At 43.7% G+C, this 26,714-nt stretch overlaps 1 protein-coding gene across 1 annotated transcript; it reads left to right on the top strand.

Annotated features, from left to right (window-relative positions):
* The first annotated feature begins 177 nt into the window (after positions 1-177).
* On the top strand, positions 178-24,295 carry grip2a (glutamate receptor interacting protein 2a). Its single transcript, XM_071518450.1, has 24 exons — positions 178-355; positions 6,438-6,518; positions 7,400-7,535; positions 9,306-9,451; positions 10,277-10,360; positions 10,465-10,540; positions 11,229-11,374; positions 12,640-12,787; positions 12,870-13,039; positions 15,356-15,484; positions 15,752-15,913; positions 16,258-16,444; positions 17,766-17,911; positions 18,132-18,212; positions 18,675-18,738; positions 19,463-19,608; positions 19,951-20,095; positions 20,443-20,582; positions 20,738-20,917; positions 21,028-21,187; positions 21,912-22,026; positions 22,367-22,591; positions 23,821-23,967; positions 24,098-24,295. Exons 1-24 carry the CDS (start codon positions 178-180, stop codon positions 24,293-24,295), a joined length of 3,390 nt encoding a protein of 1,129 aa, XP_071374551.1.
* Positions 24,296-26,714: the final 2,419 nt, after the last annotated feature.

Genomic DNA, 26,714 nt, shown 5'->3' with positions numbered 1-26,714 from the left:
TGAAAATTTTGCATCTGCTTCTTGACCGGTTTGGAAGACACACCTGAGAGGACTGGAAGTCCTCCAGACAGGGAGGAGAACATGAAAACAGCAGGACAGGCAGAGACTGCAATGTTTCAGAGATGGTGACTGTCAGGAAAAGGACAGAATCCTGTTTTCCCTGTCACTGGTCAGAGAATGAGCATGTCAGCACGGTTGATATTTGGAAAGGGACACCTGAATCCCAAGCTCTTCACCTTGGCTTTTCCTCAGGCAGATTCCCTGAGGAAAGGAAGCCGGTCTGCAGGAGGAAAGAGGAGGATGTTCACTTTTTCTCTCAGATGTCGGCTCGGCATCATCAGAGGGAGGACCAAAGGTAAAGCCTATATGAAAAAAATAATTTGTTTTGGGAAATGTTTTTTTTTATATTCATTTGATTTGTCTATTATATTGTAAAACAAGATACATGCAGGATTTGGGAGGCAATTGTAGTTTATTGCCAATTTAGTCAGAGCTCTAAATGGTTATATGCAGTGTTGAACCATTTAACTACATAGAATTATACAACTATTCATAATCATCATTACTATTTTGATGGAAGATGATGGATAAATTTGGGTGTTCGAGGATTTTGCTTACCTACATATATGACCCTAAAATTAAAATGGAAGTAACAGACATGACAAAGACCTGAGAAGTGTGTCCAAGGTGAGACAGCTGAAGCTGACAGTCTTTGACTTGGCTTTAAGTTGATGTGTAAATCCCTAAATAGTCAACTGATTATATAGCCATGTGTGCTGTTTGATCTAAATAAAGATCAGAGAACAAACATGTCTGGGTTGATGTCTCAAGCAGGCCTGTTAGTTAAATGGAGCATTTGCTCGACTAAATCTGGACTTTTGACCTACCTTGAAGGTGAACACTGAAATATGAGTATGTGTGACTCATGTCCCCTTCCTCTGGCTTTTCTTTGTCATTCACTGATCTGTGCTGGCTGACAACAGTTTGAGTCATTTCAGCTTTTGAGACGTTTGCTTGCAATTGGAGGAGATCACCATAAGATGGCACTGTGGTCAGTTTGATTGATGAGTGCGTCCCTTAAGATTCAGATCCAGGCCTTCATGCCTAGAATGCTCTTGCAGTCACAGTAAAAGAGGAAAATGTGGGCTACTTTCAAAAGGACGTTTGATTAGCTACGATTATTTCAATGAAAACTGGAAAAATTGCCAGCATTCGCAAAAAAAGACTTGCTGAAACATTATTGCAACGATTGAAACAAGACACAGCTCATTCTGTTCTTGAATGTCATGACTTTTCAAATTCCCTGTCTTAGTGCCTTTCTTTGCTTTTTGAGCTCCAGCCTTTATTTCTGTGCTAATGTCATCACAAAAAATGTTTAATTCTGCTTTCTTGATCTAATCAGTGCATAATCACTTATTCTACACTGATAATGTTGATTTCTGGTCTAGAGGAAGTGCAAAAGAGTCCATTTTTATTATTACCCTACGCTGGCTGCCCTGTTCCCATGGGTTTTTATCAGTCCAACACACTGCTCTGTCTCCCGATTCTCTTTATTCTGTTGGAAATTAATTAGTCTCGCTCTGAAACACTATGCTCGCTCACATTGTAAATGGGGTATTAAGGACAAAAGTCTCAGAGGAAATTATCTACGCCAAAGAGTATTGTGTCCACTGGAAGAGCTGACTAATTAGGCTCCGTGCAACAGTGGGTAGAAACACGGAAATGTTTGTTTGTAATCACTTTACAAATCTTGGAAATATTCAGTCTCACAATAGCGGATGTTATTTCACATGGAGAATTTCTAATGCAACTGTGTGTTGGTGTATCTAAATGAGCGGTGGTGCTGTGATGTGCTGTTTGACTTGTGCCTCTGTTGGACCTGGTGCTTTTGTGCTGCCTTTACTTGTTATTTCCCTTCCTCCAGGTCTCAGAGATGATAACAGTTTGTCCATGGTGACCAAAACAAATGAGGTGGAAGGTTTAGGGGGGCTGGGGATGAGGCTGGGAGGGTGTTGGTTAGTGGTGGGGGGGCAGGAAGAGGGAGGCGTAGAGGCTTGTGTGCATGACAAATGGTCAGACAGGTGTGGCTATGGGTCAGTCAACAGGCGAGTTAGACCCTCTGTGTTTGGGTGGACTGAAGCCAGCGGGTGTGGGACTAGCAGAGGCCCGTTCCCCCTCCCGAGGGGGAAAAATGAGACGGTGGGTTTCACAGCCCTTGGGAGGAATAAAACAATATGCATTTCATTTTCAGTCAAGCTGGGACTGAATCCACACACAGTTTTTTTCTTCCATTTTTTATCTCCTTTTTTTCCTTTATTCTTCTATTTCCACATTTTTGCATGATCAGAATCTGATGAAAAGTAGAATCCATCATCACAACTCTGCACTCGACAACTGTGTGGTATTTTTATCTGTAACACTATAATTTATAGAGATGCTCTTGAATAGGCAGTTGTCATGCTCTGGAATGGTAGGGGCAATTTTGCATGTGAGCTTGCCATTGTGTGTTTGTGTGTGTGAATGAGAGAGAGGGAAAGAGAGAGAGAGAGAGAGATAATAGCGTTGTGTAGATAAAAGCTGGGTAAAATTGGGGCTGTCTACATGTGAGAAATACGTGACTGCTTGTATCCTGGCACTCTGCAAGGGCTGAGTATGACAATGAATGCGGGGGTGGTGTTAATTGTGTGGAGAGTTTAGTGTGCAGTTGTGCTGTAGGTGTCTAATGTCAGAGTGTGTGTGTGGGGTTGTGCACATGAAGGGTGTTTGTGAGTGGTAAGTGAGGAAAGAGTGTGTGTGTGTGTGTGTGTGTGTGGGGGGGGGGAGTGACTTTGTCGTGTGTGCAGGGTGTGTGTCTGCCTCACTGCACCCCTCTGGCAGAGGGAGAGAGAGAGAGGGAGAGAGAGAGAAAGAGAGAGTGAGAGAGAATTTGCTCAAACACACTCACTCTAGCTGTGTGCGAGAGAGAGGGGGTCTGTGTGTGAGCTCATGTGAGTGTGTGAACGGGGGGATGATTAATCCTCTTGAAAAGATCGAGCGACTAGTAAGAAAACCTCAATAACGGAACCATAGCAAGATGGCAAGAAAAGGACATTTATCATTGCTTCCCCTGTCTTGGATCTTATAGGGAGAGCACATCAACAAAAAAGAGAGCTTGGTAGTTTGCTATTTGGCATCTTTCTTTGATATGTGACATCTTTCTTTGTCACTAAGTTTAAACTGAGGGGAACATAGAGACCCTCTGTGGATCAGAATTTGTCCTCTAGACCCGAGGACTTCACTGGCTTCTACAAACAGTGGAGGTCAAGAGAATGCCGGAGTTAGGGCAGAGGAATGAAGAAACGAAGATGGTGTTCCTGCTTTATCTAAGTGGGTGAGACTTGGTCTCTAGGGGGAACCTACTTTTTTTCTCAGGTGAAACCTCAGCTCACCACCCAGAACAAAAGATCAGCAAGGTTACTTCCCCAAGGTGGATGCACTGAATAGACTTCAGCCATGCTGTGTGGTCTGAGGAGAGATACCAAGAACAGCATTGGTAAGAGCGAAACTCTTTCATCTTCACCGCACAGTGCCAAGAGATTCGTCATGTGTGTAGTAGTAGTAGTAGTAGTAGTAGATGAATGAAGGCAAGAGGTGGTCAGTGGCTTTAAATAACACCTGGAACAGCATTGACTAACATGTCAAGACCTGCTTATGTTAAATGTGCAGTTCATGTGAAGGGCAGCCACTGCAACTGGGAGTTATTACCTTCACCTCTCATGTCCATTCCATTTATAATTTGTACTTTTAGAATGCAGATTTGTTGATTAATTCTCATTAATTCGATTTTGGAGAATGTACATGTGTAATGGATTGCCTAGTGGAAGCATTACAATGCACACATTACAGCAGTGACAGAGCACAAGAGATTGAAATGTCGTTGGACTTGAGTACCAGCTCCACATACCATCCTGCCATTTATAATTGGGGCAGATATAGCAATGTAAACTGGGTCTGGTGGAGCCCGGTTTATAAATAAAGTTTTACATCTGAAAATAGCATTGTGATTTCATTGCCATTGTCAGTGCTGTCCCCATATTTAACCTACATTCTGATTGGTTGTGAGAGGGATGGCATGCGGTGCCCTGAATTAAATTAGGAGTTAATTGACTCACCAGATATTTATGCGGGTGCTTCGAATTTTATTTTAGTCAGTGCGACGCTTCAAGGTCCTCTAGATGCAGCACTTCTGGAGTAGTTGTACAAACTTCATCCTTGAGCCAGTTGCAAACTTCCTCTTCAAAGACAACACACTAGACTCTGTTTTTCCATAGTTGTTTTACTGTTGGGGCTGTTCATTATTTATCAGATCAATCGTGATCCTAACTCTGCCCGTTAGGGTCACTGATGGTTATTTTAAGCCGGAGGCGGATGGCTGGGGGACGGCTTGATGGTACAGTAGTGTTCAGTCACGTGCAGTGCGTTGGGTCTGCGTAACCCAGAGCTAATGTTGCCTTTTGACTGCAATGACAGCTGCTGGACTGTCAGAGCCCTCAGGAAGCTGTGTGATTACGATGCTTTTGCCCATCCTAATGTGTCTTTGATGTGTCACCCACAGTGTGTGTGTGTGTGTGTTTGTGCCTCAAAGCTGTTGAACAGGATATTTGTGCAAGGATGTGCATAAAAGGTTGTGAATTATCATAGTATGCATATGCATATTCTGTACATCCTTGCATTTCAAAAGATGCACGTTCAATTACTCCTGATTATATTATCTTTACAGAGTTTCTGTGGTCCAGGTCTGAATCATCCAGCTGTGTGCAAAGAAAGGCTGATTTTTCTTTTGTATTCCATGTATCTAGGGCCTGCCTAAACATTTCAGATCAGAGAAAGTCTGACAAAGGATCCATGCCTGTCAGTTGTCTAAAGGCTTTGTCTTCAGTTGGACAGATGTGGAAACCTGATGTGGACTGAGACAAGGCGATGGGTTTGATGCGCTCCGAGCACTCACTTCCCCCAGTTCAGTCCTCTCATATCAGCACAGATAATCATGCCAAATAAACCTTTAGGCTTTCATAAACATCTAGGGGTATCATTTCTTAAATGAACTGAACTCTAGAGCAAATGCAAGTATATCCTGCTTTGGTTTACTTTTATTGGCTATTGGCTAAGGGGGTTATAAATGTTTATTATATTGTTTTGTCCCGACACCTATTGTACGCTCAGTCGTCCCGGTGGGGGATCCCTCTATGAATGGGCCCACCCAAGGTTTCTTCCATTTTTTTCCTAATAAGGTTTTCTTGGGAGTTTTTCCTTGCCTTCCATGAGGGTCTAAGGTTGGTGGTGCCGGTTAGGTTAGGTTAGGTTAGGTTAGGCCAGGGTAGATAGGTTTGGTAGGTCAACATACTATTTTGTGTCTTGTGCTTTGTTTTGTTTGTACACTGTATTCCATCATTTTGTTTTGTAATTGCTTGTTGATTAGTTTGATTTAGGTAGGTTTGTTTTTTGTCCTTTGAGACATGCTTTTGTGATGAAGAGCTATAAATAAACCTGACTTGACTTGACTTGAGTCATTACAGAACCCTGACCAGCAAAGACTTCAGATTTTGATGACTTTGGTTTGATGCCTATAGCATAAGGCAGTGGCATTCCCTCTTCCCTCTCAAAGAGAGGACTTGGCACAGCTCTTCTTTAAGTTTGTAATATGATGTTCAATCACTGTGCTGGCCAGCTGAAAAGGTAATCCCCAGTGGACAGGATTAGAGAAGTGCCAAGTCAGATTCCTCATCACTATGACTGCTGACATGCGTGTGTAGCTGTATTCAGGTTCAGGTGGCCAGGCAATGGCTCTGCTAATCTAGGGCCAGCCCAGTGCTGTGTCAGAAATGGCTCCCACTGTGGGGAAAAACATTTTCCCTGCAGAGCAGATTGAACATTTCCCGGGTTTCTGAAGCAGCTGCTGTAAATGACATGAAAATGATGATTTTCTCTCCATGCCCGAACAGTCCATTAACCGCATGCTGTTCCTTCAGGAACATTCCCATGCTTTAGTAGTCGCATACATCAAGCTTGCCACAAATGTAGTCTTGTGTTAAATGAATGGTTTTCCAGGGTCTTTGCCTCAGACGGAGAGGAGCTATTTTAAACTCTTGACCCTCTTACAGGGTTGTCTTGGAAACGAAGCGGAGTGACCTTCCTGGTTCCTGAGTTCAGGCTGATTGTTTCAGTTAGCTAATGCCTGACGGATCTGGCTGTTAGTTTATTGCTGGTTCCCTCCAGAACCCCCACATTACCAAGGGTGCAGTTCAAAGCATTAAAGTGGTGGCAGCTGTCATCATGTCTAATGGGAATGTGATGGTTGTGTTCATTTAGCCCTCTGCTGCAGAGATTCCTACCATATCGTCAGAGTGCTTCCTAACAACGCCTCAATCAGCCTCTGTATTTCCCTGCTGTCTCCTCAGATGAAGGCCCGTATTCAAAAGGAGGCAAGGATTCTGGGGCAACTGACCAATCACATTCCTCCCAGAGGCGCAGCCTTTCAGGTACAATACAATCAAACCCTGCTTTACCACTTTTTGTTTTCTATCTGTTGTCTGATTCATGCTACTGGGCCCAATTCACCTGTGTCCTTATAAAGCAGAAGAATAGTCATGATGACTTTGACTGAGACAATGATTGCATTTGCGTGTGCAGGCAGACCCATGTGTCTTCTGTGTTTTGTTTGATGTTGCGCTGTTTTGAATATCTCATAAATGCTTAGATAAGATGAAAAACTGCTTGTGTGGCATACCTGTCAATGGTACTAAACCACACTGGTCTCCCTTGGTGGACTTCACTTAGCATGATTTAACAGCACAGCACAATGTGGGCCCCTCCACGAGACAGAATGAGACCAAGTTCAGTCCACGTCTGAAGGCACCATAGCCAGCTATCCATCAGAGTTAAGGTCAAACTCATTCTGAACTTCATTCACTTCTAGAATACAATTGAATTTCAATTTATGAACTGATGATTCTGCCATATTTTCTCAGTGAGTCTCTTTTGCAATTTATGCATTGGATTTCATTCCATTATCAGAATTTAGTGTGTTATTATGGAACTGACCCCATCCTCTCGCTTCTGAATCCATCAAAAAGATCCGCTGAGTGTTAGAGATTTACAGGAATGAGGAAAAGAGAGGAAAGTGAGAAAACTAAAAAAAATATGTGTGTGAGAGAGGGATTTTGAGTGAGCAAGTGAAGAAAGAAAGAAAGAAAGAAAGAAAGAAAGAAAGAAAGAAAGAAAGAAAGAAAGAAAGGGAAAATCAAGACAAAAAAAGATGGTGAAAAGATCCTGTCTGAGTTGCCTCTCAGATAGGCTGGATCTGTCCGGCAGATGCTAATGCTGACTGTGGATCTGTGCCTATGTATATATGTGTCAGCAGAGGAGTACCGAGGAGTGACTACTGTGGACCTGATGAAGAGGGAAGGCAGCAGCCTTGGCCTCACCATCTCCGGAGGGTCCGATAAGGACGGCAAGCCCAGGGTGTCAAACCTACGGCCAGGTGGGCTAGCTGCCAGGTGAGATCTCTGCTCGATGATGCAGTTAAAACCTGGCAACCACACCGAGCTGTCCGGACGCGTTATTCTGCTCTCACACATGCACAAGTGTTGTCTAGCTACACCAGCTCACCGTAACCTCAGGATCATAGGCGTTGCATTAGATCAGCTTCTTACTGGGTGATACTGACCCTGGGACGAATATCCCAACAGGGTGTATCTGTGAGAAATTCCCCTAAGAAATAGAATAGAATAGAATGAATAAGGAATCTGACAGGCAATTGAAAGTTAGATACGCTGCTTTATAGGCTGGAGATAACATTTCGAAAGACTACCAGTTCTTGTCATTTGCTGCCTAATTCAGTGTGTAGTAGTAATTATTTAATATAACTCTTTTCTGTGAGCTTGTTTCATCAGAGATTGTTTAATTAAGATTCAATTAATCTCATTTTCCTCAACGTCAACCACATGAAAAGAAAATGTAGTGGAACACTCACGCTTCATGATGACTAAGCAGCATGTGACCGCGGCCCCTCTCTCAACACACACACACACACACACTGTGACACACACACACACACTGTGACACACACACACACACACACCGGCACACACACACACACACACACATGCAAAATCTGTTCGAATGACACCACCCCTCTGAAATGCCTTGGCAAAATATCCCATTGCTTGTCAAGACAGTCACTGTGCTAATTCTACCAAGCAGCTTGTCTTCCCGCGACTGAATTCATCCTCCTACAGTTAGCTAATTGACTGAGTGGAAAGACACACAGGCAGACAGAGGGACAGACAGTGAGATTGTGGGATGAGACTGGACCGGATGACAGACCGGGTGGCTTTGCTGGTGACGATGTCTCTCTGTCCCCTGTCACTGCTCTGATTGGCAGTAGCCCAAAGGTGAGAGGGCCAGCAGGGCAGCACATCTATTTAATTAGCTTCCCAATGAGCAGCATGTTGACTCAGAATGTCACATGTGAGACACCATGTACATTCATCTGTCTCAGCGTCTGCAGAGGAGAGGATTTCAGCAGTCCCACTCCAGCACGCTCACCCTTCTGCACAGATTCCACAAACGGAGCATTTCAATCTAGCTAACTTATTAGAGGAATATATAGAAATTAACAATACAACAGACCTGAAACATTGAGGTTGCACTGCAGTGATGCCACCTGAAGCAATATAGGGTTATTACTGTATGTACACATGTAGGATATAACACAATGCTCATTCTACTAGTGCAATAGTTACACAGGCACTGACCTTATTCACACGGCGGACATTTTGGACGCCCAGGGTGGGAAATTACCTGGAAGACTGGCATATGAAACTAGCAGTACTTTCACTAATAAGTGAGGACTTGTAGACCTACCAATGATGAAATTAGCTAGCAATTTAATGAACAGCAACTACAACGACTGCTTGAATTTAGCAGGGAAGTTAGCTAGCTTACTTATCTGGAGTCTATCCCTCCACATTCTTGAGATCCATTCATATGTTTTTCAGTGAGGAATCTGTGAAATGATAAATGTTTGTATGATGTGCATCTATTCTGTACACAACAAGGACATAGCTGGGCTGCTGTAACGGAAAGATCTTCCTACCCCAAATGTGCAAAATGGCCGCTGTGTAAATAATGTTATGGCAATCTTGATCTTTTTCTGTTTCACACAGTGCAGACATGAAAGCACCCCAAAAACAGGCCTGGGTTCATTTCAAACGGGCTGGCTGCATCTCATTTTGATGGTCTTTAATGTCCATCGCTCTCCACAGGAGTGACCAGTTGAATGTGGGAGACTACATCAAGTCAGTGAATGGCATCAACCTGTCAAAGCTTCGCCACGATGAAATCATTAGCCTGCTGAAGAACATTGGGGAGCGAGTGGTGCTGGAGGTGGAGTATGAGCTGCCTCCGTTTGGTAGGTGAAGTCCTGTGGGATGGACCACATGCATAGACAATGCTTGGACACTTAGGTCATTCAAACTGTGTCATTGAAACACATAAAATAGATTAGCCTACTACTTTGCAAGTGATTGGTTGAGGTTGCAGATGGTATAGACCAGTGATTCTCAACCTTTTTTCATATCAAGGACCCCTAATTCAGTCCACATTAGAGCTACAGACCCCCGTTTTTGTCTCTCAGACCCAAATCTGAGAATATTTTTTATTGTTAGATATGATTTTGTCCAGAATTCCATGACTATGTATTGTAGGTAGAGAGACAACAGTCAAACTATGATCAAAACAGTAATACTTCTACATTCTCTAATTGTGTTAACTTCTTGTGAATGAAATAATGCTGAAGTTTAACAATTCACCAATTTGCTGGGGACCCCCTGGAACCCCCTCAAGGACCCCTGGTGGTCCCCGGACCCCACGTTGAGAACCACTGGTATAGACCACTGGCTTCAGACCTGGAGACCTGAGTTTGATTCCAGCCGTGGACATAACTTCCTGGCTACCACCAGCCCACTCTTAATGCCATACCTTAACTTCTTAATTTCTTGTAACTCTAGCATGTGCAACCTAACCTTATTTTGACCTAATCACCTTGCAGCTTGTCCCTATGCAACTAAAACTTTTTTTTCCCAAAATGCTTTGTCCATTCTCCTGACTCAGCACTTACAAAACTCAGATGACCCCAAAATCAAAAATGTTATTTTGTAAGCAAAGATTTTTACATAGCTAACAACATATTTAATATTAGAGCAAAACTAAAAACTCTGTTTTTCTCTACTCTTAGTCCAGACCCCCTCAGGTGTCATAGCTAAGACCATAGAGGTGTGTTTACACAAGGAAGGTAACAGCTTTGGATTCGTCATGAGAGGTCAGTGTGGCATCGGATATTGGATTGTATATTATTGTACATATCAAACAGTAAAATCTATGTGTTTTTTGCACAGATTTATTATTTCTGTTTTGGTTCTCCAGGAGGCTTTCATGAAGACTGGCACAGGTCTCGTCCTCTGGTGGTTACATTTGTTCGGCCTGGGGGTCCTGCTGACAGGTGAAGAAATGGATGCGATGATTTAGTGTGTGTGTGTGTGTGTGTGTGTGTGTGTGTGTGTGTGTGTATGTGTGTGTGTGTACCTGTTTGCATGCTCTCTTGCATTCCTGTTTGGTCACTGAGCATGCATGTTAGCCTGTCTGAGTCGTGTGCATGCATGCGTGTGTCTATACTGTGTGCTGTAAGTGTGCATGTGTGTTTAAACTTATGGCCTAACAAATAATTAATTGACTAATTGCCTTATCCTTGTCTGCAGTGAAATCATGTGTCTACTATCTGCATGGAATTAGATTTCTAATAATAATACTTCTAAATAATGTTGAAATGCGCATTATTTCTTTCGTATTTAATATATGCTCAAGCTCCTATATGGAGTTACGGCTACATATACATGTATGTATCTCCAAAGCAGAAAGGTCAATGCTCATCCTGAGGCTAATGCAGCATTGCACTTTTGCCCTGTGAAATTATTGAGTGCACCAAAACACTTGAACAGCAGCGGCACAAACAATATTCACCATCGAATTTACGGCCATTTATCTTGTTTATCCTTCATCTCACCTGGGAGGGGACACTCATGTGGAACTGTTTAATGATTTACTGTGACTGGTGTTTAAACGCTTGTATGAACCTCTCCTACTCGCCCCCCCCCCCCCCTCTCTCTCTCTTTCCTCCTCTCCTCCTCCAGAGAGGGCACTCTGAAGGCCGGTGACCGCATATTGAGCATAGACGGAATGCCTTTAAACAGAGAGAAGCACGCTGACGCTTTGACCATGCTGATGCAGAGCGGCCAGGAAGCTCTGTTCCTGATTGAGTATGACGTCTCCGTCATGGGTGAGCACACACACACAGGGAATATGTGGAGGCATGGTAGGGCAGCATTGCTCTGAGGGTAAATAATGTGGCCGTTTGGCTGCGTTGGATGGGAGTGAGTGTCGGTGCTGGAGACGCCACCAGGGGAGTCACCCAGGCCCAGAGCGCACGTCAACAGTGAAAGGGTACATGGGTGATATTCCATGGCCCACAAAACATGGAATTGTCACGCATAGCTTAATGATGATACTCATTTAGGTTTTAATGTCTCTGTGCAGTTCGGCTTTGAAAGAAAATAACAGAGGTGGTTTCTATTAATAGTAGAGCTCCTCGTGTGGGGGGGGGGCAGAGATGGCAGAGGGCTGCTTCATGAAAGGTAGCATGAAAATGGAGAACTTCATCAGGTATCAGCAAGGTATCAGGTGTCAGATACTTGATGAGGACCGAGGGTCAAAATGCTGTAAAACGGTTGAATAAATATGTGGCAGCATTGGGAGCAGTGTGCAGCATTCTCCTTTTTCACGATTCCTTGTAACTACTGACTGCCCTCCAGCACCTGCAAAAAAAAAGAAAATTGCATTATGTATCTTGTATACTGTGAAAAGATAAATCTCTAAGTCCCTACATATGGTGTCAGATAAGATCGTGGCATTGCTTTACATCATTTTCCAGGCAGAACACGTCACTCAGGACGACTTTCAGTGACAGTCACTGGTTTGTGTTAACCGGGACTGTTCTCTGACTTGACAAATATTAGTTGGTGTGTCTGTCTGAGCCATCCTGCCATGCCTTAAGCCCTGGTGATGCTAAATATTTCAGGACAGGATGCCTCATATGTCACCAGCCATGACAAGCTCTCCTCTACTGTCATAAATGAATATTAAGTGAAGTATATTGGTCTATATACAAGTATCATCATCTAGTATTTTTTGTAGTACAGTTATTTTTATTGTTTGTTCAATGGTTAATTCATTTTGACACCAGGATTAAGTTCAAATTTAGTAACTCTAATATAGAGGAAAGAGTAGATACACCAGCATAGATCTGTGTGAATATGTGAAGAATCAAATACAGTACAACTACAGGAACCTATTCTGAGTTTCCCAAAATATTCCACACATACAATAGATTATGTTTTTCCATTAGTTCAGAAAATGAAGAAAGATACCGGTTAGATGCATCTGGTAAGTCTACTTCTTTGCCTCTTATGTCCAATGTGTGCGTGTGTATGTGTGTGTGTGTGTGTGTGTGTCTGTGTGTCTGTGTGTGTGTGTGTTCTGTTTCAGAGGCAGTGCAGCAGGCCTCAGGCCCTCTGCTGGTGGAGATAGCGAAAGGTCCCTCTGCCAGCCTGGGGATCGGCCTCACCACAGCTATATACAGGAGCAAACAAGTCATTATCATCGACAAGATCAAGGCAGCCAGCGTGGTGGAGAGGTGAGACGGACAAACCACAGACACCTTCCTGACAATAACTTGCTTTTTTTGTGCTTGACAACAACCTCCGTCTCCCTTTCAGGTGTGGAGCGTTGCATGTAGGTGACATCCTTCTGTCTATAGACGGGACCAGCACAGAGCATTGCTCCCTGATGGAGGCTACTCAGCTACTGGCCAGCACATCCGATGTTGTCAAACTGGAGATCCTCCCAGCCAGTCAGAGCCGCCTTCCCATCAGGCCCCAGGAAACAGGTCTGTCCCGCAGGTGACAGCATAAACACATCAAGGCTGCGCTGGCCGCTTCGACCTGACACAGAAAAGAAAGTAGAAGGATGTGGGAGTGGAGCAGTGAAGGGGAATATAATTTGCGGGGAAAGAAAGTGACGTATTGGAAAGGGATTACAAAGATGTCAGGAATACAATGTGATCTCATACAGCGTGCAGTAAACAATTCATCATTTTAACTTTTTCTTGTTTTTGAAGTAGATTCTTGTATAGATTGTGGTGAATGTGGACAGACTGGGTTTTCAGCATGTTGTCCTCACCATATGTATTGTGACCGGCCTTAGCTATTTTACCTACAGCTGTAGTGAGCCTGACTGCCTCCCAGCTGCCTTCTTCCATGTGCTGTGAATCAGCCTGTGTGTGTGTGTGTGTGTCTGTGTGTCTGTGTGTGTGTGTGCGCTGAAGGCTACAATCCCTCTGCCCTCGGGTAGACACTCGGCCCCTTATGCATACCAACAAGCCACACACACACACATGCACACACACACATTTTCTCAGTCTGAGATCATGTTCGTGCCATGTTTGGCAGTCTTCTTTCTGGGTCAGCAGCTGCAAGGGTTCCTTAACATGTGAGCATGGAAAGAATCATAGAACATGACACATGTGAATAAAGTATAGTTCAGTCTTATCTGGGATGGCTGAATCCTGTCTTCTTCAATTTCACTTTGTCCCCTGTTCATTAGTCCTATTGTCCAATCTACAGTGCTTCACGGTGATTTGCCCAGCTTCCTTCTGTCTTTTATCCTCATATATATTTTTTTTAATCTTTTTTTTTTACCATTAATACAGAGGATAATACTTTCCAATGTTCACTCTACTCACTGACATACTGCGAAATACTAGAAGTGTATTGCAGCCTGTGCTCACGATATATTTTCTGCATATCCATCGAATTGTCTCAATTCAAAGTGAAGCGCAGTCAACACTCTGCAAAATTATAGACATTTATCTTGTCCTTCAAAATTGGATTCAATAAAGATTCGTACCTTGAATAAGACGCTATGACGCCACGATAAGATGATATTTTCACAGTTTCCATTTCCCCAGGATAAGGCGTGATTATAAGATGCAATTTGTCTAATCTGCTCTGGGGATTTAATAAGACTGATATGGCCACTAAGAGATTAGGAGTTAATGTTTCTTTCCACCAGTGTAGATAGAAAAAAACATTTCTTGGAGAGCTTCCCTTAGGTGAGCTTAACATAAGCTGCTAGAGCCAGAGCTTTGCAGGTTTGATTGAGTCTGATAGAAACTGGTTCTCTGAAAAGGGCCAGGGGTTCTCCTGCATGTATTCTGATTACACACGCTGGGATTTAACCAGGTGCCCTGGATATGGCAAACATCCCAGTGCCTACTGTAGTCGTCCATGTTTCCTGCAAATCCTCCATCCATATGAGCAAGTTGTCAGAGATTAGGCCCCTGCTAATGAAGCACGAAGGATTACTGTCACATGTTACATTCTCTGACAAATTTAGCTGCAAGAATCTGTACAGAGAAGTATATTATTCAGGTGTGTATTTTCGGTTTCATGGATTGCATTTGACTAAATTTACTGTATTATACAGGCTGTGACATCAGGGATACAGTGCCTAGCGATATTAACAATCTGTGCTCTCCATTCGCTAAGCAGGAAAAGTGAACAGAAATGCTAAAAAGCACATTAATATGAACCAAGCATGGTCAAGCTATATGTAAGGAAAAGATTCTTATCAACACAGTCGGCCACACTGTCCTGCCAATCAGACGCAGGGACAGACATCTTGCATCATCAGCAATCAAGCACTCAGCTGTACACAATCAAGGTCAAGCCACATGTCGTCTGCTTTCTCCTCACACCAGCGTCAGTTCCTGCTGACAGCAACACCATGCCCAGTGGTCAACGTAGTCAAACTGTTTTTGCGCCTTCTGGCTCTTTAGAAAATGAAATTATACAAATGATCTCCAATTTGCAGTCAGCTTTTTTGAGGCTTGCTCGTAAAAGTAAGATCCTGTTCATTAGACCCTTCTCTGATCCCATTCAGTGAATTCAGTTACATGTGTCTAACTGATTTTCAGATGCTCATCAAAATACATTAAACCAAGGGACTTAATCTAGTGTACCATGAAGAAAACATTAAATATCAATTACTCTGCTCCGAATTATCCTTCAGGCACTGTGTGGTGTGGTATAAATTTAGACGCGGGAATGAAAGCAGAATTTCATGGGCAGAATTTAGTACAGTGCATAACAGAGGAGTGGATCTGGTTTACTTAATGGGTGTATTTGCTTCTTTATTGCTGCAGTAAAAGTGCAGAAGAGCAACCATCATCATTGGGACCAAAGTAGCAACTACTGCCATCCCCCACATGCCAGCCACGGCAAGACATGGAGCAGCCCCAGCCACCCACACAACCAGCAGGACCACTGCAAATGTAAGTTATCACTTCTGACAGCACTGCTGCTGGCTATACACTATAGTAGGAGCCTTTTCTTCAGCACACTTGATAAATCTATTTCCAGGATGTTTTACTCCAACACCAGTCACCATATTATCCATTTTGTGCTATCATGTACGCATGTTTCTGCTGTCACATATGGACGTGCATGACAAGTCAGGTGATGTTTTGATTGGGGCATTGCATTTGGTTTTCGGTTTGCTCTTGCCAGCCATTTGATGCGTGGAGTATGTCTCCTTTCAGCTCTGGTGAGTGGTGGCTTCTCCCCTTCCTCCACAGCCACCTCAGGCTTCAGCAGCCAGGGTAGCAACACGCTGCCCTGCCCCATTCCCCCCATCCCTCCCACCAGCCCCCGCAGCACTACCGGCAAGAGGAGGAACAGGAAGAAGGACCACAAGAGCTCACGTATGATAACTGCCTGCCTCTATTCTTCTTCTTTTTACCACATTAAAAACGTTTTGCAATGCTGTTAAACCACACTTCCCCCCTCCTCATCTGCACCCCACCCCTCAGTGTGTTGACAGATCTGACTGATCAGTGACTTAAACGTGACTGACGTAAACTGTGATGAGTGACTCATTCTCTTTCCCCCCTTTCGCTGTCTCTGTGGGTACATGTCTCTTCCCCTTACCCTCCCCTTTTTTTCCTCTCCCACAATCCCTCTCTTGCTCCGTTTATCTGCCGCTTTTCCACTGTATCTCTCTCTGCTCTGTCCCTCCCTCCCTCTCCTCCCTCCCTCCCTCCCTCAGTATCTCTGGCGTCCAGTTCGGTTGGCCCAGGGGGGCAGGTTGTTCATGTGGAAACAAGTGAGGTCGTCCTGAGGGGGGATCCACTCACAGGTTTTGGGGTCCAGCTGCAGGGGGGTGTCTTTGCCACAGAGACCCTGTCTGCTCCTCCAGTCATCCGCTTTATTGAGCCCGACAGCCCTGCTGAGAGGTAACGTGCTGAGACGCCGAACAAGTAAACAAATATCATATATGGAGTCACCTTCAACTCAGGGCCTTAGTGCTAATCATTCAGCCTGGCAACAAAGCCAAGCCACCACATCTGAAAAAGGCTAATTTTAGCCTGATGTATCACCTGAAAGCAGGAACGTTGCAGCCACATTTGTCCAATGTCTGCCAACTTAGCGTTGAGTTGTAGTGCTTCTAACAGTTAACCTCAGGTCATGGTAATGGTGTATTTCCTTAGTAGGGGAGGCCAAAGCCTAATGTCAAAATGTCAACAGATGCTCTCCGCAATTTCATGTGTCAGTTATTATAATAGAGTCTTAGTCTTGAGTGTGTTTTTGACAAATCAGAATAGTAGTTTGGAGCTTCTTACTTTTCCAGCAGTAGATTTATTACTCAAAATTAGCCATATAGGACATCGATGCAGCCAATGATTTGCTATAGCTGGCGCTGTCTCTAAAAGCTCCCTATACTGCTATTTATTGATCAAGGCAACATGATACAGTCCAATTAACACATAGCCCTAATCAGGCTAGTGTGTGTTATCTGTCGTTGTCTTGCAAGATTAATGATGGTGTCTGTGCGAGTAGCAGAGGGTCATGTCCCTCGGGTCTGGTAATACGCTTAGTCCGGTAGCAGTTGGACAGGAGTGACTCAAGTACAGCGTCCTATTGTGATGTTGGTCTCTCAGCATCAACACAAGGTTAATGAATAGCAGTAGTCGGTGAATTAATCCTAGTTGACAGTGCTTCCGTATTTTCCCTCACAATTACGGGTCTGATTGAATGTGTGATGTGTGATTTTCTCTGTGTGTGTGTGTCTGTGTTTGCTAGGGTGATTTTTCAAGTTCAAGTAAAAGGTCAATTTCTTTATGTCGAGCCTAGAGGCCATCGTTCATTTTAAATATCTTGCGTTCAGTCCATGTGACACGTGTCACATGTCGTGTTATACTGGGTCACAGTGTCACTCATGTCAGTATAATTTCTCTGAAAATAGAAATTCAAAACCTATTATGGCATGTAGTGTGGACGTACGCGCTGGTGGTGTGAGGATGAAATGGGATCCGTTTTATGAGGTTTAACAGGAAGTTGCTTGTCTTCCCTTTGGGTTTTTATACATTTCTTCTAAATATCACAAGGTTGTTCTTCCTATTTCAGATAAGAAGCTTGACCGCATAGCATGTTTTTCCCTTTCTCATTCATAACACATAACATGAGATGCAAGATACATGCTTTTAATATCATCATTTAGATTTATTTGTACACTTCCAACCTGTAAGACTATTTTGTGTGTCTTTCTGTGTGAAGGTGTGGGCTGCTGCAGGTTGGGGACAGACTGCTGTCCATTAATGGGATCCCCACAGAGGACGGCACTCTGGAGGAAGCCCATCAGCTGCTGAGAGATGCCGCTCTGGCCAACAAGGTCACACTGGAGCTAGAGTTCGATGTTGCAGGTATCATTAGTCTGTCACCCAGGGATGAGATCAGGAACAGAAGGCGAAAAGAAAACTGCAGTCTCCCCTTAGAAAAGAATGGGAGCTGTATGTCAAAAACCTGAACTGCTGAAAAAAACAAAAATATGCATTCCTGATTCTGAGATCTAACAGAGCTATATAGTGAAACATTAGTTATTTTATCCTGCTTAAATTTTTCTGTATTTTCATTCCCGATTAGAGTCGGTGATTCCCAGCAGTGGCACCTTCCATGTTAAACTGCCCAAGAGGAGAGGAGTGGAGCTGGGCATCACCATCAGTGGTGAGTGAGCAGAGACATACAGCAGGGGGCAGTGTTGCTCAACTTTAGTACACAGGTCTGCATACTGTAACTCTCCTGCTTTTGGATCAATGTTCTGTGATCCATAAAACTGCAGCCTGCAATACCATGAGGGCAAATACCTCATTACCTCCGAATGAATAATACTGCTCTGCTACCGGCATTCATCATTACCCTTTTTTATGCTCTAACTAACTCTGAAAAAACAGTACAAACAAGATGAGTATGATCAAAGATTATGGTCAGTACAACAAAAAGAAAAGGAACTTGAATTATAGGTTGGGCACAACACCCTAGAATACTAGGGTGTTGTGCCTAACCACTTTCTTTCTTTCACATCTTTCACTATTTGCATTTCCAAATAATTAACACAGTATTATCATGATATTATCACAATCTTATGGCAATAATACTAATGCTTTAAACTTTCCATTATTTCACCAGCAAGTAAGAAACCTGGCAAGCCCCTCATAATCTCCGACATCAAAAAAGGAAGCATAGCACACAGGTATGTCCCATCATCATGTGGAGGTATTAATACTTTTTAGAAGCTTTTTTTGTTTTTTTTTAGTAAACTGTATATTATTGTTGTTGTTGTTGTTCTTGTTGAGGTCTCTATAAGCCCTGAGTCATTTTGTCACCTCACCTGCACATTTAGATTTCTACTTCATTTTTTCATGCATTTTGTTTTAACGTGTGCAGAATAAAAATATATATATTATTGGTGAATGAGCAGTAATATCTCATTAGGAGATTTTATTGCTCCAGCTCTGATTGTAGAAAGTAACATCAGACATTTTATAAATGCAAAAATCACAGTTAAAGGGCTGCTTCAGTGGACTCAGTCATTTTGATAGTATGTGACCTGTAACATACCGTTCTGTTCTGGTATGTTGCAGGTCATATTAGGGAAACATGATTCCTCAACAAACAGTTCAGGGTCAACTAGGTTTTCTAGGCCTATCTAGGATTATTCAGGAACAAAATAAAATTGTTTGGGAACCCACTGTGTAATACAACTATAATTGGATTGAGCTATGAAAACTAGATCAGTAGGGCAGACCAGCTACATTTCAAAAGGGCTCAGTGTTGATTAGGTTGAGGGAGAGGTTACGGTCACCCCGAAGGATCCCACTGAGACACTACGCTAATAGGATTCCTACTGTATGAGTCAGGACCAGCTCCCTGGCCCTGGTTAATAATTGTGATCCTCTTGCTTTTCTACCTGGTAGAACAGGCACTCTGGAGCCTGGAGACAGGCTGCTGGCCATCGACAGCGTGCGTCTGGAGAACTGCACCATGGAGGACGCCATGCACGTCCTGCAGCAGGCTGAGGACATGGTCAAACTCCGTATCCAGAAAGATGAGGACAACATTGGTACATGTATACTCGAAGCACCCAACACTCAACACTCAGTATTCCCTGCTCCACATGGTATACAAAGCACAATCTTCTGTAAAAGCAGTGCAATGACGCTAACTCACTAAAATGAGAATGAGTACCTTTATACATGTTTTATCATGAGCTACAGCGATGTGGCCCACCAGTTGTTCTATCTAGACTACAACATGTGACCTAGATACTGTTGCCTTCACAGGGTTAATTATTTCTTACGTAATTTTCTGTGCGTGTCTGTATCTCTGTGTTCGTCTTTGTCTCCGTGTTCATCTTCGTTTTTTGCCTTCTGCGTCTGTGGGTATGTGCCGCTTCCCCATGCAGATGAGTTGGAGATGTCAGGCTCTATCATCTACACAGTTGAGCTGAAGAGATATAACGGACCGCTGGGCATCACAATCTCAGGCACCGAGGAGCCCTTTGACCCCATCGTCATCTCTGGCCTCACCAAGAAAGGCCTGGCAGAGAGGTGAGAGGGGGGGGGGGGGGGGGGGGGCAGGGTTGAAGGTGAGAAGTGAGAGGCTGGGGGGTCAAGACAGTCATTTGAGAAGATGGCGGTGCTTACAGTGCATCAGGCCCAGGCCAGTAGAGCCTTTGGAAACTTCAATAACTCTGTCTTGTTAAACGTGGCAGTAAACAATGGCTGTCTCGTCTTTTTGTCCCCTCTTTTCGATAACAAGAAGCTCCTTTGTTCCCGTTTCAGTCAGCACACTGGCAGCCTGACAGTTTTCCTGGCCCGAGCAACGGCCAAGGCCACACCGGTACTGTCTGGCATACTCTGGTATCTCTGTCTCCTCTGCTCTCCTCCCCCTGCAGGACCGGGGCCATCCATATAGGGGATCGGGTCCTGGCCATCAATGGGGTCAGCCTAAAAGGGAAGCCACTGAGCGAGGCCATCCACCTCCTGCAGATGGCCGGGGAGTCTGTCACCCTCAAGATCAAGAAACAAGCTGACCGTATGTTGGCCTTCTCTTGATTTCATAGTCAGAGGAAGTAACTTTGTGTTCCTTTTTTTTTTTTGCAGTTTTAAAATGACTGCTCGTTTATGATTCACACAGGAAGCGCATCTCTTCCTTAATGCTTGCTGCTTTGTCTCACTGTTCATTCCCAGAATCTGATGGCCGGCAGCCTCTGGAGCAGGCAGGGTTTCTAAGTGACACAGAGGATGAGCTGACAGACTCCCAAAAGACCAGTAAACACTCTGAGGTCTACTCTGCCACTGTGCCCAGTATCGACTCGGCCATGAGCTCCTGGGACGGCTCCGGGTTCGACGCAGGCTACGGCAGTCAAGGTGAGGTTCAGCCACCAGACAGGAACCGGTGGCGGTTCCTTGCCGTCAAAAAATAGTCAAGTTTCTTTTCTTGCATCCAATGAGATCAGTGGTTTTTCCTTTGTGTTCAGGGACATATCTCCACAAAGCATCTGATATAATGCTCAATCCAAATGAGTGGAGACGTACAAAACACAGGAGCCATCCCAGTTCCAGCTCCGCAGGCCTAACCCACCACACAGCCCTCTACGATGGGAGATTCACTGAGGATGAGTGGGACAAAATACCTGGGTGAGTGCACGGGCCTCCAGGTTCCTTCTGTCAGCATCTTGTTTTATGTCAGTGCAGCTTTCAGTGGTTTTCTTTCCCTTGGTTTCACAGTAAAATGTGGATTTTCCCTCATCTAACTCTGTGTATTTGAAGTAGCTTGTATGATTTTTTTCCCCCTTTGAGTTCACTGATAAGGGCAAACTGTACAGTTTTTTTCTTCTCATTTTGTGTCTTATGCTTCCATGTTTTGTGTTTTTCCAATCTGTCCTTTTTTCTCTTTCTCAGGTATTCTCTCTCTCATCTGCTTTACTAACTGCCCGCGAGCTCTTTGGTGTTTCACATAAATACATCTTTTTCTCTGTCGCTTCTTGTCCACACCAAAACTTTTCCTCAAAAAGCTCCTAAAGGGCCCAAGGATGCCTCTGCCTTGTCTGTCACTTCACTCTTCACTTTTTTCCCCCTGAACTTTTGTATCACTTGCTTTCAATTCCTGCTTTTTTGGGGTGACATTACTTTTATAAAATTGAACTCCATAAAGGTTTTATCTAAACTAGTGGACTACTCAGCGTTTGAGCCGCCACAAATGAGAGAAATTACAATAACCCTCACTGTGGTCCTGAGAGACTTTCAAAGGGACTCTCCGTCATGCAGCCCAAAAAACTGCATTACCCACGCTGCTTTGTAGGCAGCACCAGCCTCAAGACAGCAGGGCTGCTCTCATGTTCTGGTTCCTGCGTTGTCATAGATTCGTCAGCCCCCCTCGTTGCCATGGCACCCTGAACCAGGAAGACAGCTTCTGGTCCCAGGCCCTACAGGACCTCGAGACCTGCGGCCAATCAGAGATTCTCAGGGAGCTGGAGGTAGGCCGCATGTCATCCCTTCCCACCCTCCCTCCCACTCCTTTTCCTCCCATCTGCTTTGTCCTACTCATGTATTCATAGACCGGTGTCGGCCTAAATGACCATGCCAGATGAAGCATTATGATAATCGCCAGAGTGTGTAATCTGTTATTAAATCTGACAAGACAGGCCAGGCACCTGCTGCCATACTGATCGAGAAAGACATTTGCCCAGTGCCTTGGCCTCTAATCAGGCTCTGTGTACATTGCATTAGAGGGGGTGTGTGTTGTGTTGCGTCTGTCTTATTTCCTTTTGAATATACTACGTTTTAACAATCCCTTTATGTTTTGTCCTGTTGCAGGCATCCATGACAGGTAGCACTCTCAGTCTGTACCTGGAGGAGAGCAAGACTCATGAAGACTCACTGCTCCAGTCTAGCATTAGTCCCATTAAGAGGGAGGGGATCCATGACAAGCCTAAGACCAAAGGCAACCTGAACAGGTCCATTGGAGCCAGGGACCTGCCACCCAGAGGAAAAGGGGACTCCTCAGAAATTTTGTCCCCTACTGCCCTGGAACTGCACAAGGTAGTTTGGTTAGGAAACAAGTTTGGAAATGTGGCAGGCAGTCTGCATCAGAAAAGCATAATTTATGTAAAAAAAATAAACACAACATTAATTCACACGCATTTGGGTGTGACATCCTTGATTATAAAATGGCAATCATGGCCTGCTGAACATGGTACAAACAACAGTGTCCATAGGGAATCTGTCTATTACATCCACTGAAGTTTGTACTTCAGTGGCTCCCTTACTTTGCACACTATGCCCATCAGCACAGTGTAACTGGACCCAGCGGATACCTGGCCAGTCAGGACTTGCAGTGTGTATATGACAAACACTGAGGAACACTCATACAGTATTACCTCACCAGCTGCGGTTGTGTGTCGATTACCGTCTTCTAACCTCATGCTGTGACCCCAGACTGTGCCCTTATCCCTCCTGAGATATCAGTTTGTTGCCACACTCCTCCATGCATGTCACATTTGGCCTGGAACTAATCCCAGTGTGCCTGAACACTGGGATTAAATTGGCCAGAAACGCCTAGAAAAAGAGCATCTCGTGGTCTCATAATGCGGAAATTAAATATGTTTTGTGTTGACACATCTTACTCGGTATCTCGGAAAGTCATCTGGGCTTGATGCATGATAATTTTCCACCTTAGATCTGTTGATGGTTACGGTTAAACCTGTTCAACATGGAACAACTTGAAAGTGAGAATGTAAAACGATAGAAACATGACATTGAGGCATGTGGCAGTGGATACAGTTCCTGTTTAGTGTATATACAGTACTGTGCAAAAGTCTTAGGCATATGTCAAAGAAATCCATAAAGCGAAGATGCTTTCAAAACTAATGAAATGAAAAGTTTCTGAATATCAAAAATTTACAATAAACAGCAGTCTACTGACACACTAATGCAGAAAACAAATAAACATCTAAGAGTTCTAAGAAATGTATATAAAAAATCTAGGGTGCCTAAGACTTTTGCACAGTACTGTATATTTAAATGGAAAAGGACATAGCAATGTCTTCTTGTTTGTTATGGTGTTTTTTTCTGCACTGTTATCTTTTTTATTTCTTCAAACGTCTGAACTGGCGAGTAAGCATTCATATATAGTCTATATTCGGAAGGCAGATAAGTATCTCAAATCGTGAAAGTCCAGGTGAAAAAAGCAAATTTCCTCTGAGTACTTTTTTTTAATGTTTGCTGGGCTATAAACTTTGTGTAACTGTAAGGACCCTCTGTGTTTGCAGGTGACTCTAAGGAAGGACCATGAGAGCCGTGACTTTGGTTTCAGCGTATCTGACGGACTCCTGGAGAAAGGGGTTTATGTCAACATGATCCGCCCGGACGGCCCAGCTGACCAGGCGGGGCTGAGACCCTACGACCGCATTCTACAGGTATTTCTTTCATGTCGATAAAATCATTCCTTGTGTTTAATTGACCAGCTGATGTGTGACATGAGCACATCATCCACTTGGGTTCTTTCTGAATATGAATAAAGTGAATAGATTGATTCTAATCTTGCAGGTGAACCGTGCGCGGACCAGAGACTTGGACTGCTGTCTGACTGTCCCCCTCATTATAGAAGCAGGAGACAGTTTGAACTTGGTCATTAGCAGGAATCCACTGGCAGCGGCAGATCCCGGACCGCCTGAGGACTGTGAGGACTCCTCCAACTCTGTGTTCTGTTTTCCAGAGCACAGGACCAACAGCATCGCCCTGTGACCAAGGTCACCGAGCCCAGAGACAGGCACTAGCTTTTGAAATACTGTATCACTATGTGGCACTCAAACACTACACATATCACGCACAGTTACGTTTGGCATCTTGTCCCTCTTCCACTTTTCACGCTCACATGTTCATGTGTGTGTGGACACACAGCGCACAGAACATCCACTCACATGCGCAAATGCACACAAGCACAGAAACAGGCGCACTCCTCTGTGTCAGGCACACTTGCAAGCGTCACTCACTCACCAAGATACTCACAAGTGCAGGCATTCACTATTGCCGGTTTTAGTCACTGTGTTCACGTGACGCAGTCCAGAGGAGGCTCTGGCTGCGGGGCCGTCCCCCCCCACCCCCCCCCACCCCCCCCCACCCCCCAACCCCCCAACCCAAAGGCAAAGCCACATGCGGAGTTATATAACAAGGGAGTCATAGCTTCTGACTTAGCCAGGACGACAACACACACGCCTCAGCTTGGGAGAAATTCAAACACAATACACACACACACTGCATAAATTTAGAAACTTTTTGCTTTAATGGGGTTTATGTTCTTACTGAAGGAACATTAAGTGCAATGTGTGAAATTGATCCTGTATGGTTTCTGTCACCACACACAAAAAGATGCACATATAATGCTATATATATATATGCATATACTACACACACACACACACACACACAGGGTGTTAGTGGACTCCAGGTTGGAGGCATGTTGTGCTGGGTTATTATTTCAGCCATGCCTTGGCTCGCTGCCCTCCTTTCCAGGCTCACCTGCCCCAGAGACGGGACAGTGCCTCCAAATAGTAGATGGAATGCTCACTGCTACTTGCCAAGTATCATAAACTATTTTAGAGCCCCTTCTTAACGTCAGGAATGTTTGGGAAAACGGACTTGTCCCATTCTGTTTTTAAACGGTTGTCACTCAGGCATATTATTGCCAGTTTTTATTTTACACAAGGTTCTTTGAATCACTGTTTGCACGCCTTTTTTTTTTTTTTTTTTTTTACCTTTCTGTTTCTCTACACGCAAGTTTGCTCTCCCCTGACACTTAAATCTCTCCATTATGTTCCAGAGGTCAAAGTCTCCCTTTCACTTTGTCATGTTTCACTTTCATTGTCTGAGGCTGCCTGTATGTAAACATATTGCGTAAGGCAACGTACCAGAATGACTTAGAATGACAGTAGCAGTGAGTCTGTGGATTAGTGTCTGGTCTTTCACTGATGGTTCTTTAAGTGAATCACATGTCTTGCCAAACGTGGGATGAAATGCCTTTTCAATTTTCAATAATGAATGATTTTCTTGTTATCTTCGGAACACATTCATACTTTAAAGGCCCGACTCCGCATATGCTTGGATTAAGTATCAATTAGTTTTTTCTTCTCTACAGTAGCTGTTTTTTCCTACCATGTCTATACGCATGTTAAGCATGCATAGGGTTTGTCTTTAAACAGAAAGTTGTCTCTGCTCCTGATTTAAAAAAAAAACCAAAAAAAAAATTGGAATAATCTCTGTCTGGCTCCAATAGAAACTTTGTGAGAGTGTTCCCTTTTTATCATGACATTATGTGTTTTTATAAAGCTCTTGCGTAACAAATCTGGCCAGCTTACCCAGCTGCCTCAGTGGAAATAAGATGATTTGTTTCATTTCATGTATTGGCTGATGTAAAGATGTTGTGAGATCGCGCAGAGTCGCACTGTCCCATCTAGAGCAGCCTTGGATGCTTATTAATCCTTGGGACAGTAACTTTTTGCCATTCTGCTCCCAGACTTGTCTATTAAATGTCATGTTGTACACAAAGGCCTATTTTTAAGGTTTCATATTATTTTACTCTGCTGTACTGTACATTTACTTTACTGTACAATGTCTCCCTCATGGTATACAGTGCTTTATTTTTTATTAACATGCACGTGTAGTTTCTTTATGTAAGCTGTGATAATGAATGTGTCTGTATATTTTTTATTTTTTTTTGGTTTACCTCCACATCCTCCCTGATGTAACTATGAATATACTTAGTCAGGAATCAGTTCAAAGGAACTTGTAAGATATATAGGATATTATTTTATTTTTGTTATTTTTATTTAATTTATTTTAAACTAAGAAATGTATTCCTTTTTATGAAAATAAAGCTATGAAACAATAGTTGCTTTGTTTCAGCAGTGCACTGTTTAACTTGGCTCGCCCCAGGTAGATTCCCCACACTGACCCACAGATTGTGTCAACACTTGTGTGTAACGCTTGGGTTTTTGTTGGAGGTTTTTATTATTTACCTAAGCTTTTGGTAGTTCTGTTCCCAGTGTGATTGAGTGTGTCAGCTGATGTTAAACATGCTTTACAATGCCCACAGTCCTTCTACTCTTTATACCAGAGACATGCCCAAATAAGCCGTCCTATCTGGGTGAGATGTCAGTGTTGTTCC

This window comes from Centroberyx affinis, unplaced genomic scaffold (assembly GCF_046629955.1).
Source record: "Centroberyx affinis isolate AG114_WGS23_722 - 3 ecotype Tasmania unplaced genomic scaffold, CSIRO-AGI_Caff_v1 ptg000582l_1, whole genome shotgun sequence".
In the NCBI taxonomy this organism is placed as follows: domain Eukaryota; kingdom Metazoa; phylum Chordata; class Actinopteri; order Beryciformes; family Berycidae; genus Centroberyx; species Centroberyx affinis.
This window is presented reverse-complemented; position numbering and strand designations above follow the sequence as displayed.